The sequence below is a fragment of the Pogona vitticeps genome, chromosome 1 (assembly GCF_051106095.1).
Source record: "Pogona vitticeps strain Pit_001003342236 chromosome 1, PviZW2.1, whole genome shotgun sequence".
NCBI lineage: Eukaryota > Metazoa > Chordata > Lepidosauria > Squamata > Agamidae > Pogona > Pogona vitticeps.
Window position 1 is genome coordinate 318,137,498 of NC_135783.1, and position 17,515 is coordinate 318,155,012.

The 17,515-nt window shown below is 38.6% G+C and overlaps 1 protein-coding gene and 1 long non-coding RNA gene across 3 annotated transcripts in view; one reads left to right on the top strand and one right to left on the bottom strand.

The window, feature by feature from the left end:
• Window positions 1–6,919, top strand: part of LOC144589003 (uncharacterized) — an 83,866-nt gene extending 76,947 nt beyond the window's left edge. The window contains exon 2 of the long non-coding RNA XR_013544822.1: window positions 6,856–6,919. This is a non-coding gene — a long non-coding RNA (uncharacterized LOC144589003). The remainder of the gene's footprint in view (window positions 1–6,855) is intronic.
• SEC23A (SEC23 homolog A, COPII component) overlaps window positions 4,006–17,515 on the bottom strand; it is a 31,689-nt gene continuing 18,179 nt past the window's right edge. For both annotated transcript variants that reach the window (XM_078392593.1, XM_020807238.3), the window contains exons 12-20: window positions 16,232–16,321; window positions 15,840–15,946; window positions 14,792–14,945; window positions 13,400–13,477; window positions 11,419–11,580; window positions 10,324–10,410; window positions 7,862–8,017; window positions 6,434–6,499; window positions 4,006–5,111 (exon numbers count right to left, since the gene is read on the bottom strand). In XM_078392593.1, coding sequence (XP_078248719.1) covers window positions 5,022–5,111; window positions 6,434–6,499; window positions 7,862–8,017; window positions 10,324–10,410; window positions 11,419–11,580; window positions 13,400–13,477; window positions 14,792–14,945; window positions 15,840–15,946; window positions 16,232–16,321 — 990 coding nt within the window. In that variant the 3' untranslated portion in view covers window positions 4,006–5,021. The remainder of the gene's footprint in view (window positions 5,112–6,433; window positions 6,500–7,861; window positions 8,018–10,323; window positions 10,411–11,418; window positions 11,581–13,399; window positions 13,478–14,791; window positions 14,946–15,839; window positions 15,947–16,231; window positions 16,322–17,515) is intronic.

The following is a 17,515-nucleotide window of genomic DNA, read 5'->3' on the forward strand; positions in this document are numbered from 1 at the left end:
CCCTTCTCAGCCTGTTATCTCCAAGCACTGATAATTAATTTCATCACAATTATGGTAGTCACCCCTTGTTAATAAAATGCCACCCGCTTTAAAAATGGCTCTCATATTTTTTCCACTTAGGATCCTTTTAAAAAGTTGTTTGCTCTCCTTTATTGTCCCCCTTTGCAAAAACTATCTATAGATCACAAATCCATTAGTCATGGTTTTCAGAGTAATTCTGTGGTACTGGTAAGGAGATTCCATGACAGAGCAATTGGCACCTTCAGAGGCCTGCCGGTTCATTTTTATTTATTTTTTATTCATTTCATTTATACCCTGCCCATCTGGTGCAGGGACCACTCTAGGCAGCTGTGAGGATGTTGGTGGGGGCGCCTCCCATAGACCATCTAGCCTCAGCCCAGGCTCCCAGGAGATGTGCTTGCCCTTCTAGGAGGAATTTTCTGCAGCAAGCCTGGGATCACAAATAGTGCAACCCAGACAGTGACACCCCTACAAGAGAAACCCAAGTATGTGCAAGGGCTTGCACACAGTTCTCAAGACAGAGCAGCACAAAACCAAACTTGCCCCAGAATTGATAGGCAGGGTGGCAACCTGGGCATTGCACCTGAGCTCAACCTATAATTGGCAGGAAAAGGCCCAGGAATTGCAGCCAGCACCCTTCCAGGAGACCACCTTCTGGGGGAAGGGGGAAAGGCGAGGGGGCTTGGAGCTAGAGGATATAATGGAGGTTTCAGGAGTGAGGAGGCAGACCAAGCAGGGAGAAGCTGTAGGAGAAGCAGCAGGTGTAATAGTGGAGGAAGAGGACGGGTCTTGGGGGAAAGCCTAAGAAGAATTGGAGGAATCCTTACAAACCAAAGGACTGTACAGCTCTTGACCAGACCCCCAGGGAGAGTGGGGCATTGTGGTTAAAGAGGATCCTTGGAATGGTGAGTGAGCAGAGCTAAAGGGAAAGACCCTGATGTTGGGAAAGTGTGAAACCAAGAGGAGAAGGGGACAACAGGACGAGATGGTTGGAGAGTGTCATCGAATTTGACAACATGAATTTGACCAAACTCTGGGAGGCAGTGGAAGACAGGAGGGCCTTGCGTGCTCTGGTCCATGAGGTCACGAAGAGTTGGACACAACTTTACGACTAAACAGCAGCAACAAAGGTGACGGGATCGAGCACCAGTTTCCCCAATCCCTCTATACCCCTTGTACTGGGGAGGAGATAATTGGGAGCCAAGATGCCAAGCACTCTGCTTGGTCAGAGAAGGAGGATGTACTTCTACACAACTGAGTCACTGGAAGCAATCGTGGCAGAGAGCTCAGCTTTGTCATGAGCAGGAAGAGCAGGGGCTCATGTCCCCCGGGGAGACTCCAGATACAACACATCCATTGCCCTCAGTGTGGGCATATAGGCCCTCACTTCTGCAGTCTCCAAGACTCAGAGGATCATCACATCCACTGCCAAGGGGAACTCTACTTCCCCAGCAAAGTTAATTTGGAGGAGCGAAGATAAAGAGGTAGACACAGGGCTAGTGGTGTTAACCACTAGCCCTAAAGTTAGGTGGTCAGTTGAGTTGTCTTAAATTAATATCTCATACCAGGATCTAACAGTGGTTCTTAACCTTTGTTACTTGGATGTTTTTGAACTGCAACTCCCAGAAACCCCAGCCAGCACAGTTGGTGGTGGAGGCTTCTGGGAGTCGCAGTCCAAAACTCCTGAGTAACCCAAGGTTAAGAACCAGTGTAATAAACCCTCTTGTTTTCACAAATTCCAGTGATGGCTTTCATGGATTTAGTGATTGAGGAAAGACCGCCAACAGATCACGAAAGGGTCAGCAGGGCTCACAGTTGCATCCAGGGCTTGTGGTGGTGTCTTTCATTTCCTCTTCTATATTTTTGATGTGGAACCCTTCTTTCAGGATTCCCTTCTATTGTTGGAGAGACAGGTTTCAGTGCATCCATCCATTTATGTAGTTTCCATACGACCTATCTGGCTGCAAAGGCCACTGTACACCTCTGTACACCATACCACGCACATTTGATTGCTCAGTTTAATTCATTTTTCGTTATTAAATGAAAAAGCCTGGAATTCTCTTCTGGAAGTACACATAGGGTTAAGTTAGATGTTGCAGTCAGCATATCATTAGAAACAGAGGTACAAGATGTCAATTACATGAGTTTGCTTCACTCTGCATGTTGCAAATTAGCTATTTTGTTTTGTAATTGGTCACTGGAAGGCAGACGCCTTCATCTGCAATTCTAATTACTTAGGCTTTGAAATAATTGTATGTCTTGAAGGAAAATGTAATAGCAGGAAATACTGTATGTATGATTTGATCCACAGAAAGATTATTAAATACAGGCTAAAGTCATTTTACTGATCGCCTGATTATCTCCAGGCAAAAGTTCTACAAGTAATTATCTTACAACTGAACAAATTATCCCTCAACGGAGGTTTAGGCTATAAGAAATGGTATTCCAAGCATTCATATTTTACATTCCCAAATGCATGAGCATTCTCTGAAACTAGTGGATTAATATTTCTGAAAATTCCTTGTCAAGCCAATTAAAGATTACACATTGGCCGCATCCCCAGCTATATGGGTACTCAATTTACGAACCTTGGAAGGATGGACAGAGGGCATGAACCTCAAGCCAGCTGCCTAAGCCTGTTGAGTGAGCATAGTCCTAACTGCAGAACTGCAGTTGAAGCACTGCCCCACAAGGTTTTTTTTTCATGATTACAATAGAAATAGGCACAATCAAAATTTGTGTGCCTGTCAATAAACCACCAGACAGCCTCTAAGAATAAGGCTCAGTTCCAAAATGTAACTTTGGCAACAGAACTGACTTCACAGTATATCACTCATACATAGCAAGCTTTCTTGGTGCTATTCCCCTAAACGTTTCCCATTTCAGTGCCCATGATCACACTAAGAAAAGTCTTCTCTTCCTCTCTTCCTTTTCTTCTTTAAGAATTAGGAGTAAGAAACCTTCACCAATATACTGTAAATCACCCAGTAGTCTACAATCACTGGCTTTAAATATAATCTATAGGTTCCAGCTGAGTTTTAAGAAGTTACTTTTTTGGGGCTACAGCCCCTCAAATCTCCATCAGCATGTGTTAGAAATCTGAATCTTAAAATGTAACTTCTTCAAGCTCTGGGCTCAAAGGTGTTTTCTGCCCAATTGTATTGTATTAAAAATATTCAATATTTTCACTCTATACTTTTCTTTAGGCCAAAAATATATTTGTGTTTTTTTACCTGTGCCTGCGTAGATTAAAAGATACATAGATAAGTACATTTTAAATTGTGACACAGCCCATTTTTAAAAGTTTTAATACCAAATGCTTCAATTTGCTTTACCTTGAAAACATGGGATTCAGTCCCTCATTCACTCTTTTACATTCCATATTTCAGGATACTGCAATTTGTAACTGATGCTGTACAATCTCTCTGCAGCTCCAATACCCTTGAGAGACTTACTCAGGTAGAACAACTTAACTACCTAAGGTCATTCCTCAACAGAACTTTTCATTTGAAGTGACTGTATATCACTGGATTGACTATCTACAAAGGCAAGGAAGGAAAATTATATTTCTAGCATTTAAAAGTTATCATGCAGAGCTCCTAATAATAGATTACAATTTAATCAAAGCTGGCACATGGGTGTCAATGGAAGCTGTGGCATAATAAGCTGCTACTGCCCTCTTGAGGCTTAGAAAAATGTGTGCAAAGAATTACACTAAGGCTGCAGCCCAATAGAAATCTGCCTGGCCATAATTCCCTATCTATTGTTATTTGTAATAATAATTTCAAAAGAGCTCACTTATAAAAAAAAGCTACAGAGTCCATCAACACTAACAAACCCTTTTAGCCAAATTATTTAGAATGTGCTACTTTCAGGCTCTGGTGTCTGTGTAAGCATTAATTATTTTCTTCTTTTACTAAATAGATTAATTTATTATCAGAAGCACTTACTTGTATAGAAAAAAAAATCTGCTCTACATAAAAGTTTTATTATTAAAACCAAAATTTATTTGCTTGTAAGGAAATAACATTCAAACTGAGTATTGCCAAATTTATTACAATTACGGTGCTGAGTAATACTGTTTCAACAAAACTGCAACCTGCATAATTTATAATAAAACAAGCAACAACCAAAAAAATGCTGTAACATTATATGGCTGTAATAAAGAAAAGTATACTTTAGTTGTGGAAATAGGCAGCAATATGTTTTTTGTTTATGCTACTATACTATGAGTGTTTTCCCCTGATTATACACTGGTGACAGGTGGAGGATATACACTATTCTCCTCTGTTCTGAGGGCAGTCAGATTCGAAAGTGTTTGATTTAACTGTAGCACTTACAGGCTTTGCCAGAAATTATCCAGAGGATTGTCAAAATGTATGCTGAGGATAATAATCAATACCTCTTTTAATTTCTGCTTGTTCAACTTCTTCATTTAGGAGAAATAGAAAAAATATTCTACCAAAACACAGTAACAAACAAAGAAGAATGCTTAGTAAACCAACAGTGTATAACTGATTACAGAAAATAAATATCTTTAGATTTCAGAAAGTTGGATTTTCAGCATTTTATCGTCAGTTTCTTTGTTCTTTTCTAGCCAAAAGGAATACACATAAAAGTGCCACAAGGCAAATCATGGAAGTCCAAAGCTGACAATGGACCTTTTCTACAATGTTTACTATGTCTTTGCAGTGCAAGCCAGAATATTTTTCACCGTGAAAATATAAAAAATAGTACAAAGTTATAATTAGTGAACAAAGACAAATTACAATATAATCAGGACAATCAAAAAGATTAATTCCAAATTTAATTTACTTTTCAGAACTATAGCTTGCACTTAGGCCTTGGATAATGAATGCTATCCCTTGAAAACGGCATTGCTTTAAGATGTAGTCAGGCAGCTTGTGCACATCAGAGAATCCATTTTGTTAACACATAAAATGGAAAATAGAGCTGAAACGCTGCTTCAGCTAGTAAACATTTATATACTCCATGCTTTTTTAGGCAGCACTCGATACAGCAAGTTTTTTCAAATGGTCCATGAAGACTTGTAGACTGACATCATCTGTAAGAATGGGTGCTCCAGATTCCTGTAAGGAAATGGAAATTTTTAGAAAACACAATTAAATGTGACTCTACTGGATGTCTCTTTTTCCATTTGCTTTGCTTAATACAGTACTTTTTGCAATCTGTTCTCTCTCACAGTCGTAGTATCTGCTGTGAGGCAAAAAGGGACAGAATGAGAATGGGGCTGAACTAGAACAAAGGGGGAACACATCCATTAATACCGACTGTGTACCTACCTCTAAGGTACAGTGGTGCCTCACTAGACAGTTACCCCGCATGACCGTTTTTTTGCTAGACATTGACTTTTTGCGATCGCTATAGCAATTCGCAAAACAGTGATTCCTATGGGGAAATTTCGCTGGATAATGTTTGGTCCCTGCTTCGCAAACCGATTTTCGCTAGATGACAATTTTGACAGCTTCCTCCGCGCTCGCAAAACAGGTGTTTTGGGGACCTAAGCTTCGCAAGACAGCGATTTAAACAGCTGATCGGTGGTTCGCAAAGCTGCTTTCCTATGTCTGACCTTCGCTAGACAACAACGATTCTTCCCCATTGCAACGCATTAAACAGGTTTCAATGCATTCAATGGGGAAATGCTTTTTGCTAGACAACAGTTTCGCTAAACAGCGATTTCAGTGGAACAGATTATCATCGTCTAGCGAGGCACCACTGTATCTTGCCAAATCATCCCAGATTCCCTCCCCTTCATACGGCTCTCTTTGCTAATGCCAGTGCTTTGATATCACTGTGTGTGTGTGTCTCCTTCCTTACCCATTAGTTTACAACTTACTAACATTCATTCATTCATTCATTCATTCATTCATTCATTCATTCATTCATATATTACTGTATATTGTGCTCAAGGTGGCTTACAGTTTTTTTCAAGGAACAAAAACATATAAAATCATATTTAGCTTAAAAATTATAAATTCGTATTAGAAGCTGCACCCCCAGCACATCTCCCAGTGAAATTCCCAATCTCCCATCCCTTGTTCCCATTTGGAAACCAATGTTTTCTTAGAGTGAAAGTAATACTTTTTTGTCATGCAAACTCCATTAATTTAGCTTCATGTGCATATTTCTAGATGATATTCCATTAATCTGTCTAGTCTTTTATATGATATAACATGATAACATCCTATGGCAATAAATTCCATACAACATATCATTTCTGGTTTCCTCTATTATTTTTGCCTTACAGAAGAACTGTAATATACTTTACTAAAGAATGCTTCCATATTTACATATTAAAAACTCTGAAGGCTTTGCTTCATAGCAGAAGTTTCAAATTAACAGAAAGACTTCCCGTGATGTTTCAGGTTTAGTTAATTCTATTGAAACTTACCTGCCCCCAGGCATACATATTATTATGTGTCTGAGAGGGGTTTACTTTAGAAAGCAGGAAACGGGCCTTTATAAAAAAGCAAAGAAAATAAAATTATTTTTCTGGGTATTTGTTTTAATTATTATTTATATTTCAACAAGAAAATGTCTCTGCTTCATAAAATAAGGATGTTTATTGTACAATGGCAACTATAAGGCAGCTACTTCCTGCCCTGTAGTAGCTGCTAAAAAACCTCCAGGCAGAGAATTGCAGGCTAAATAAATGCTTTTAGGTTACATTAATCTTAAAAATATGTAACAATGCTAAATTATGAGAAGCAAAGGAAAATACTCTACATGACTGCACATTTTCCAACACAATATATGGATATTTCTTATTTATATAATAACATCTATACTGAATATTTTTACTCTGATGTTCAGAAAATCTACCATGTGTTATTTGGCCTCCTAATTTACAATACATTTCTGAAGTTAACTCTGTGTTAATCATGCTGCACACTTCCATGAAACTGGTACGTGGTAAGTAACTGATAAAATTCATGAACTTCAAATACCGAATTTCGCAATTTTCTTCACAAATTACAAAATTATAACTCAAAGAAAACAACAAAAATGGGAGAAGTTTTCAACATCTATAATAATAATAATAATAATTGCATGCTCTCAAGCCAATTCTGGCTCACAGTGACCCTTTCCAGGCTTTTCTAGGCATAGAGGACCCAGAAGTGGTTTAAAAGTCCCTTCCAGGGAAGCACTGGGACTGGGCAGCTTGCCCAAGGCCACACAGGTTGGCTTTTTTACCCCACAAGGCACAGTGTGGGGATGAAACTCTCAACCTATAGAGCTGCAGCTAGACACCTAACTCACTGGGCTTCCCACCCAGCTATGAAATCTATAAAGACCCCTAATATAAAAGTGTTAAAATCCTATTGTTCAGAAACAAATTAATTAGCATTTTTTGGTAGCAACACATGACCATCCATTGCTATGTTTCTTCAAACAATCAAGACTGAGATCAGTGTATATTAGGATGTCATCATACTTTTGTATATATATATTACTTGATGACTGACCAAAAGATGAACAAAGAGCAGCATTACAATTTGAGGCCTCAGTGTTCTTGCCTTAGTCAGGTACTGCAACAAGGAAGCCTGGCCATGGAGCCACTGCACAGCGTGCATTGAAATTTCTTGTGATCTATCAAAATCACATCTCAAAAAGATGCCAGTTTGGAACCAGAAACAAAGCAACTAAAAGCTAGAAACATAGAAGTCAGCCCCAGAGTATGCCTTTAGGTCTGTGACATGCCAGATGCTCACTCACAATTCATACCCCTTTCAATTGTATGAAATAAAGATTTGTCCAAAAAAAGTTATTCTTAATGTGGGTTGTCTTGATTTTATAAACTGAAGAAGCATTAATTTACCTGACTACCTCCATGCTCTGTATCAATGTACCGTGGCATTGGAAATCTGGACTGAAGAATTTCCTGTGCATCATCCACTGGAGCTTGGAGCAAATGGCGAAAGTTTTCATACTCTGGCATGTCTTGGTAGCCTGACTTGCGCCACTGAGCTATGGTCTAGGGAATAACGATTCAAATACTGTTTGATTTATACAAATAACAGCTTTTCAAAATCTAGAAATTAGACAGTAAACCAGACTGTTTCGCAAGTCATCTAGTATTCAATAAATGATGGCAGCTCATTAGTCAGATGCCATTATGTTTTGAACAAAAAATATACAGTGGTGCCTTGACTTACAAACTTAATTGGTTCCAGAACTCCGTTCATAACTCAAAATGGTCATAAATCGAAGCACCATTTCCCATAGGAAAGCACTGAAATGCAATTAATCTGTTCTGGCCAAAGGAAAAAAATCACCAAAAACCATAAAACATTGCAAGACCCATCGGAAACGCGATTAATCTGTTCCAGCCGAAGGGGGGGGGGGAAGAAAAAAGCAAACAAACCATGCAAGGCCCATCAGAAATGCAAAAAAAAAAGGAAAGCAGAAAGCAAAAAAGCAAACAAACCATGCAAGGCCCTTTGGAAATGCAAAAAAAGCAAAGCAAAACAAACCGTGCAAGACCCATCAAAAATGCAAGAATGTAAAGCAGAAAGTAAACAAACTGTGCAAGACCCTTCGGAAATGCAAAAAAAGCAAAGCAGAAAGCAAAACAAACCCTACAAGACCCATTGGAAATGGGGGGAAAACTCCAAAAAAGCAAACAAACCCTGCAAGACCCATCACAGCATAGAAACATAATCCCACCACCCAGCCCAAAACCACGTTGCAAAACCCACCCAGAGCAGTTTTTAAAAAAGTAGAAAGCAGCACCTTACCTTACCAGGCAGTCCAAAGCCTCCTCCGATCGCACACTCTCTAACTGCTAGGGCGAAAGAGCTACAATTGCCACCAACGGTTAGCGATTTGAATTCCCCGCCTTTTCCCCCTGCCTTTTTCTGGTTGTAACTCGAAGCTCCGGCCACAAGTCGAAGCACAATTTTATGGTTGGAGCTGGTCATAACTTGAAATGGTTGTATGCCGGGACGTTCGTAAGTCAAGGCACCACTGTACAGTATTTCAAATAATGGTTCTGATAAGTCTCTCAGTGTTCACTGTGCCTCTGGTTCCATTATACAGTATATGATGTCTAATCCTAGTGTTCTCAATAGAAGTACATCAGTGATTATTCATAAACCAGAATCTTGTTGCACAGCTTTGCCTGAACAACAGGGATTATCTCATAATCAGCAGAAGACTGCTGCTAAAGACTTCTTTTTGCAATTTCAAGGTGCACATGATTTCATCTCATTGCATGTGAATTATGCAAACCCCAAATTTGAAAATTACGTTCTTTAATCAGCAGCAAAATCTTCCTTTTTCATTTTCGGGTATGCATGGTTTACACACAGTGAGACAAAGCTGGGTGCATCCCAACTTTTTAAAAGTCTTCTGTCAGCAGCAATCTCCTATAATTATGACATCACTCCTGCTGTGCAGGCAGATTGCAAGTCACAGGCTTTGGGCCACAGAACTATTTATCTAGCACCAGGCGTGCTAATGCAAATAAACTAAAAATATTCCATTTACTGACTGTCATGGCAATGGAGTCATCTGTGCCATTCTGGGGCAACATAAACAAAAAGTACTTATTCTTCATGTTACAGCCTTACAACATGCCAGAAAAAATTAATATCAGGGGAAAGGCAGTCAGTGATGTCAGCAGTGATGCTACCATCTGTCTCACAGGTGTAAGCCAATCAAGGATCTTTAGGCTGGTGTCCCAGTAAAGTTTCTCTCTCTCTCTCTCATGAAGGGGAGAAAAACCTCAGAAAAAGCTCATGAGTTTGATTCTTGCACTCTGACCACTAAGGAACAAAGGATGCCCACGGTTGTATCAAGTTAGATGTATGAGGGATTTCTGTTTTGTATATTGCTATGATTAAAATGTTTCTATATATGTTTTCTTTAATTAAAACAAGCCCAGGAAAAAAGCCTGTGATGAGGCTCTGCTTTTGCATTACTTTGTCTTACTTCTTGTAATTTTTTTCCTTCAAAATGTAATAAAGCTTAACTTTAGATAACATCCAGCCTTGTTCAGTGCCACGTCTGCTCTGAACATGGGCAGAAACAAATGTACCCATCCCTGAGTAACAGTGAATATTCCAAGAAGACTCTAAAACGAACATATTAAATGTCTGTGCATAACGGATTTGCAAGGCATAAAGGATCATGCACACAGCACGGTTTCTGAGACATTCTTTTCCAGAAGCTGCCCCACAGACAATCTACTTGTGAAAATAAACATAGTGTGGATTTTTAGCTATGATTCTTATGCCTATGGGCCAAAGGATAGAATGTGGAAAATTGACCTCCTCTTACCTCTCCATGATAAATGAGGATCTGGAAGAATGTGTCCATGAGCAGAATGCGATCAGGTAGAATACTGCTGCTATCTAAAAGAACAGGCTGGTATATATAGGAAGGAAAATGTCAGCTACATTGCAGAATCGAAAAACCAAACTATTTTTCTAGATTTATGTATTAAAATATACAAAGATTTCCACTATCTTTTAATAGCTAAACACTTTTGTTTTCATACTGCACATTTGTGTAAATGGAGGCTCATACAACTGATCTTCCTTTTATTCTCCTTCCATATCTTCTTTCACATCCCCCAAAACCCTCTCACAGAGGCCTCACATATTACAGTATGAGAGAAGAATTCCTTAAAATTGAACAGGAGTATGGTCTCTCAAGCCAATATGAAAACACAACCAAAATTGGGATATTATGTGGAATCAATACAACAAATTTTGGGGGCTGGCATTTGATGGCAAAGGTCAAATGAATATAGGATGATTTTACTTCATATGTTTTGAAGTGCACTGTTTAAGCTAACATGTATTTCAATCCTTGTGATAAAACAGAGTAAAAACCAGGGTAGATAACTCTGGCAGAATCAGGGGTCAACTCCCCTCACCCCTCCCTCTCTCTCTCTCTCTCTCACACACTCTCTCTCTCTCTCTCTCTCTCTCTCTCTCTCTCTCTCTCTCTCTCTCTCTCTCTCTCTCTCTCTCTCTCTCTCACACACACACACACACACACACACACACACACACACACACACACACACACACACACACACACACACACACACACACACACACACACACACACACACACCCCGATGCTGAAAAATCAAAACTCTAAGTGACCCAAAGTGGTTTTGTTTCATTTAGTTTTAAATTCAGAGGGTCTTTTTTGTCCAATCAAGGCACACGATAAGCTGTGTGCCTTGTTTTATGGATGAACAATATTTGTCTTTGTTTTTAGATGTGGACTCTGACAACTGCAAAATAAGATGGGGTTATGCACAGCCCAGGGGCTCTGTGTTATCTACCTCTGTTATAAGAAGAACAGAAATAAACAAAACCAGTATTTTGCTTTCTTTTTACAGATTCTAAGCTACACTACCTCTGGAGGTCCACTGAAGGAATAGGCATAGAGGATTGGCTGGACCATTATAAGTGACTGAGTCAGATCTTGGCGCATGAAATGATGGCGATAATAGGAACTTTCATCAGGACTGTTGTTGAAAACTTGCAAGAATGGCGATCTTCTTAAATGGAACATAAACTGCAAAACAAAGTATATTCAGTAACAATTGTGAAGAAACACAAATGCTTGAGGAAACACAAATGCTTATAGCAAGCAAGTCTTCTAATTCCTACCACTAAACATAAAATCAAAAATCTTTAATATGCCACTATTTCTCTAATATTTTTCTTGCATAAAAACTTTTTCTTTTTTTGAACCCCTTTTCTGCCTGCTATGTCAATTTTAATGATATGAATGCAAGCCACATTCATGCTAGTTGTTTGATTGGTTAGTTGGTTGGTTGGTTGGTTGATTGATTTTTATACCACCCATTTGACCAGTGCTCACTCTGGGCAGTTCACAGACAATAACAATACTAAAATAAATGTGACATAATCAAGTGCATTAAATTAAATGAACAAATTAAACTAAATAATAAACTTTTAAAACAAAGCTAGAAACAGGCAGCAATTGGGTAAATGGTTGATGCTCTTAGGGAAACTTAGATTGACAGATTTTGGAAAGCCTAATGTCACTTTAATGTAAGTACCTGTCTCAATAAACAAGATGCCTTACAATCAAGAGAGAAATATAGCAGCATCTTTGAAATTTTCAATACTCATTAAAATAAAAGTCTCCCCAAACATTTTATAGCCGATTTAAAATAAAAAGAATCTGAAGAAACACATTTCAGAAGAAATCCATTTGGACTCTCCAATCAATCTTATCATTTAAACCTTGCAATTCAAACTTCAGATACCTTTTTCTGTACACATGAAGCCAACTCCTATCCCAGTTACAGCCAAGATCCTCCAAACAATTTTCAGAACGAGAACATGTTGGCTTGCATCCAGATTTAGGCATGTATACCCGGGCTGGCAGCAGTGGATGTCCCTCCCTTTCCTCCTCACTGCCACCCTCTACCTCTGCTCATGTACAGTATTTCTAGCCAATCTTTAAGAATTCAAATTTGTCCTTTCCTCACTGACCACTAGTATTTTCTGTGACGTTTTGCTGAGTAGGATGAGATTAAAGTGGCTCCCATGGGAACATTCCCCATCCAACAGGCCAATTGCACATACCTAAATTTGGATCCAACCCACTACTGTATCCCCAAGATTTAGATCACAAAAATCAGAAGCAGAATGATAGAAATCTAACATATGCGCTTCCTTCCTCTCCCACCCTTTTTTGAGATTATCATCCTGAACTATCAATGTTCTTGAAGTACCATAAGTGCCATAACTCAATCAAGTGGCTGGCTAAATGTATCAAAAATGACTTGATCATCTTCAGTCCAGGTTTGTAATCTCCCTAAGAGAGCAAAGATCTTTTAGGGCAGCAGAAATCTTAAGAATTTGATCAGATAAGACCTTTAAATGGATCCCACAAGTGGGAAGAGTAGTTCACAATGAAATAAATGTAAAGAGCTGCTCTTCCCAGCAAAAGGCAAGAAAATAGTAAAGACATTAACAGTTATATGAAGGCAGGAGGAATTCAAGAATCCATTGTGCAGAGACAGAAATGTAAATTATAAGCACTCAATGCTAGACTCTAAAATAGGACAAAAAGTAGGACAGTAGTAGCATAGTTATTCCAAACAAGGTTTGAATTCCAGAGGCTCTGTGTTTCTTTTTAAAAAGACAAAGTCTTAAAAATGAGGACAGAAACTAAAAGGCTAACCTGAGAAATATTATAAAATATGTCCTATTACTCTATAAAGTCCACCTTTACCTGGATTTGTTTGCATGTTTTTAAAGTGTTTTCTACCCACCCAGGCCATTATGGACACTTTACAATAACACAAAGATTGACATTAAAATATGAGTTTTCTCCGTTTTTATTCCTTCCTGTTCACCTGTGGATAAAGGGAGAATGTTTCCGAAAATCTGAAGGAGCTTGGGTCATCCTTGTGATATTCTCCAAATTTCTGACACTGAAAGAAAAAAGTCCAATTTCTCAATGTGGCACTATTGTTTCAAAAATTGAGACACAGAAATATATACATTTTAAAGTCAAAATTTGGGAAATCTGTAGCCCTCCAGATATTGTAACAATTGGTTGTATTGGCAGGGCTAAAGACTGCCATAACCCAACAACTGCTACAAGATAAGTTCCTACCTCTTCTAAATAATTTTTAAAAAATGAGCATATTACAGGTCTATATTTGGTCATTTCTGAGTACAATCCTCAAAGCAGAAGAGAACAATCCTTATCAGGAATGCTCTGCTTATTTATATTGAAAAGAATTTCACTGGTATGAATAGTTGTTTTCCTTCCAATGTAGACTGTAAGCACACAAGGCATCAGTTCTCATCAGGACTCTGCCAGGAGGAAAGGCTGAAAGCCCCAGACCTGTACTTCTTATTCAGACCAGGTTCTCACATCAGCTAGTGACTTTAAAGTAGCCATGCACATAATACTAATAACATTGCTAAATGGTATCATGCCTACTTCAGCATTTACCATGTTCAAATCTGTTGCAAAAGTTTTTTAGCTGAACATTTTTCTGCTTTTAAACTAAGAACTGTTTAATATTTATATCCCTGGAAAGATATGGAGATGAGAGTAACAAAAGCAGAATATTGCTCTGGTTTTTATTTCATATCTTGAAATATGAGCCCTACTACAGTATGTGAGATATTCAAGGAGTTGTTTAACACTGACACCTCCAGCTCAGTCTCTATGGCCAAGTGGGGTCTGTTGAGTCCTAGATCTTTTGAATTCTAGCCCAACACTCTTATCTGCTACACCATATTGATCTCACAATTTGCTACTGAATCCACTTTTTGTTTTTCAGGTGGACCACAGGAATACTATGGTATCGATGATCTGTCTGTCCTCTTCTGGTTTCTTGACTACCACCTTCATTTGGGCTGATAACTGAATCAAGTACAGAATTTTTTTAAAAATTCAAACTCCTGATTTTAAAGATTGAAATTATATACTTGTTCTATAGTTTTATCTTTGTCCTCTTCATATTCAACTACAAACGTGCTTTTGCACTTTCCTCTTTTAAAGTCTCTCAGTAATTGTTTCAAGCCAAACTGTTTTTAAACAGTATTGTCCAATTTGGTTAATCCCAAAGTAAACAAAGCATAAAAGTTGGGGAGGTCTGGCAAAGGACTGAACATGCCACATATCCACCTCTGGTCTTTACTGAGTAGAATCCTCAGGGCAAAAGAGAAACAACTTTGAACAAGTCTATATCTGCCGGGGGAGCTATTTAAAAATCTTCCTAGACTCTTACCAGTCTGATAAGCTGTCTGTCCAGCCACCTAAGAACATCAGGTCCTTCTTCCGTCTCAGCCCGGTACACTGCTAGCCGGGCCATAAGAATGGCAGCTGCCTCCTGGTCAAAAGAAGCCGCAATGTTTTGAATTTGTGTCTGAGCATCCGCCCAACTGCAAAAGAACAGCAATGATTTTATGACACATTTGTCCAGCACAGACTTTGCAATTTACATGTGAACATTCCCAACTCCATGTTACTTCTGCAAATTGCAAAAATCAAAACAAGCTTCCTTTATGTAATATAAGAACTAATAAATACATAGGTTATTATACAGCAAATGCAACAATTCCTGTAGATCTAGTTTATACATTAACTCAAACTAGACCTTGCAAAACCAAGAAAAATTCATGCTTTCCTGAAGGAAAGAACTTCTGGCATGGGTTGCTGTGCACCTTGTTCCCTGTGGCTACTGTAAGTAAAAAAAAAAAAATCTGAAGTACAGACTAACATTGTCTCTTATTTTCCATCATAAATGAGTGGAAACCCTGCTCCGTGTAACACAAAGTTCTGGCTGTGACCAGAACCAAATGAGCAGTAAAACTAACTGCAGGTGTGCAGCACCAATACCGCACTGCACAGCTGTGCACCCACACAACTTAGAGGGAATGTTGGTACAAACTCACCATAACATATACGTAGTTTGGTCCCAATATGCCAGTAATAAGCTGCTCTACTGGAAATTCTCATAGTCCCAGGAAAAATCTACAAATTCAGCAGATCCTTTGCCATAGAATAAAACATTTCTATTTACATCAGATGAGGCATCTACCAAGCTTGCCCCTGTGCATCATATATTGCACTACTCCAGATGTTTCCACAGTCACAGGAGGGATAGGGGGGATGCTATGGTATGGTGCAATCGGCAACATTTTTACACACTGCTTTATGTAAGCAGAAGTCCTTTCCACTTGAGCAATGACACGACAGGAGACAGCCTAATGCTAAGCAAAATATCATCACTTAGCCACAGATTCTAGATCAACAAATCAAAAACTGAGGCTTACTTTCTGGCAATAGTGGTTACTCTAATACGTCTCTGTCCACTTGAATGTTGGTATTGAGTCACAAACTGCACTGCACCCCGTCCACCTTGAGGAATGGGAGCATTGTGCTGTTTTCAAGAAAGAAAAGACACTAGATTACACCAGACAGAACTGAAATATATAATTATGAAATGTGTAGTACTTTGGAAATCAAATTGTATCAAAACATCACATTTCTTCATCTCTGACATCTGGCACTAACAATTTTTATTAGCATACCTAATGTTCAGATAGCACAGTCAAGTATTATGACTGGCCTGTAGAGGCTCTTGAAAAAAGTTCCAAGAACTTTTAGTATACCATTTTACTCTGTTGTAAACTACCGTAAGTATTCTCTCTGACATTTCTCTTACCTGATTAACCACCTCAAAATACAATCCTAGGGTTGTACTTGGGTTAAGTCCACAAATCTTCCATTGACATGTACCTCCTGTTCCTATCTCCTGTAAAAGTGTTAGAGATAGCATTTCAGTAAAGAACAGAACCTGCTATATACCACTACAACTGTAAAATGTTTTGGAAAATTCCTGCAGTAACTCATGGACCTTTCAATTTGCTGACTCAGTTATTTAGATATGACAAAGTTGTATTTTCCTCATACTGTAGACCTTTACTGCTTTCTTTAGTAATAATAAGCAGTAAAAATAAGCAGCCATAGCTATTGGGTGGTAACATCAGACGGAGGAAGAGAAAAGGAAATTACAGAATTTAATTTTCAAAGTGCTGTATGGTAAGGGGTACAGCCCTATAAAAAGTTGGGCATGGAAGGTAATTGCATTATATACAGCCTGATCCAGTGCATTTAACTCTGATGGTTACACTTATTTCAGTGCATTTTTCCACAGTAAAATGCACAGAAGAGCAGCCATGTCCCTTCAGAATCAGAAAGAGATTAATTAGAACAGATTAATCAATGTAGAACAGATAATCACAGTCTAGCAGTCACTTTGTCAAAACTGCGTAAGAAACCTAAAAAGGCAAGAGAAAGAATGCTGCCTTAAAGCTGAGACAAAAGCAAAACAAAACAATATATTGCCACAAAATGAGACATTAGGCACACATATTCAAAGAAAAACAGGACTGAAACAAGATATATTATACTGCTAGACAGTTATATAACTATTGCTAAATGATAGTAACTCCAAGAGGCAACACAAGGGATTAAATGGATTAAAAGTTCAAACTTCATGGGCTGATCCCTACCTTTTAATCCCTAAACTTTCCAGCTCCTCAAAGATAGATTTGTTCCTTTAGTAATCCAGCCACTAGTGCCAAGCATATACTTACATAGTTTAACTATGGTGCGGTATAACTTCTATTGTACAATTCACACTAATGCTTAGTCAAAAAATAGCCTGTCAGAGAACAGGACCTGCTGAATTTCTATGTGACAAGGAAAGCTTGTACTGTAATATAGAATAGCTGACTCAGAGAGAAAGAGAGAGAGAGAGAGAGAGAATGTGAGACTTGCAGTCTGAAGGACAGAAGTCGAAACCTTTTCATTGAAGCGTGCCTTTGGAAACAGCAATATGCTAATTATACTGTTTCAAACAAGATTATAAGAGCAACAAACCCTTGCCTCCAAGAGTATGCCACACATCTCAAAGTATTCCAGCAACAATTTGGTTTCTAAAGTT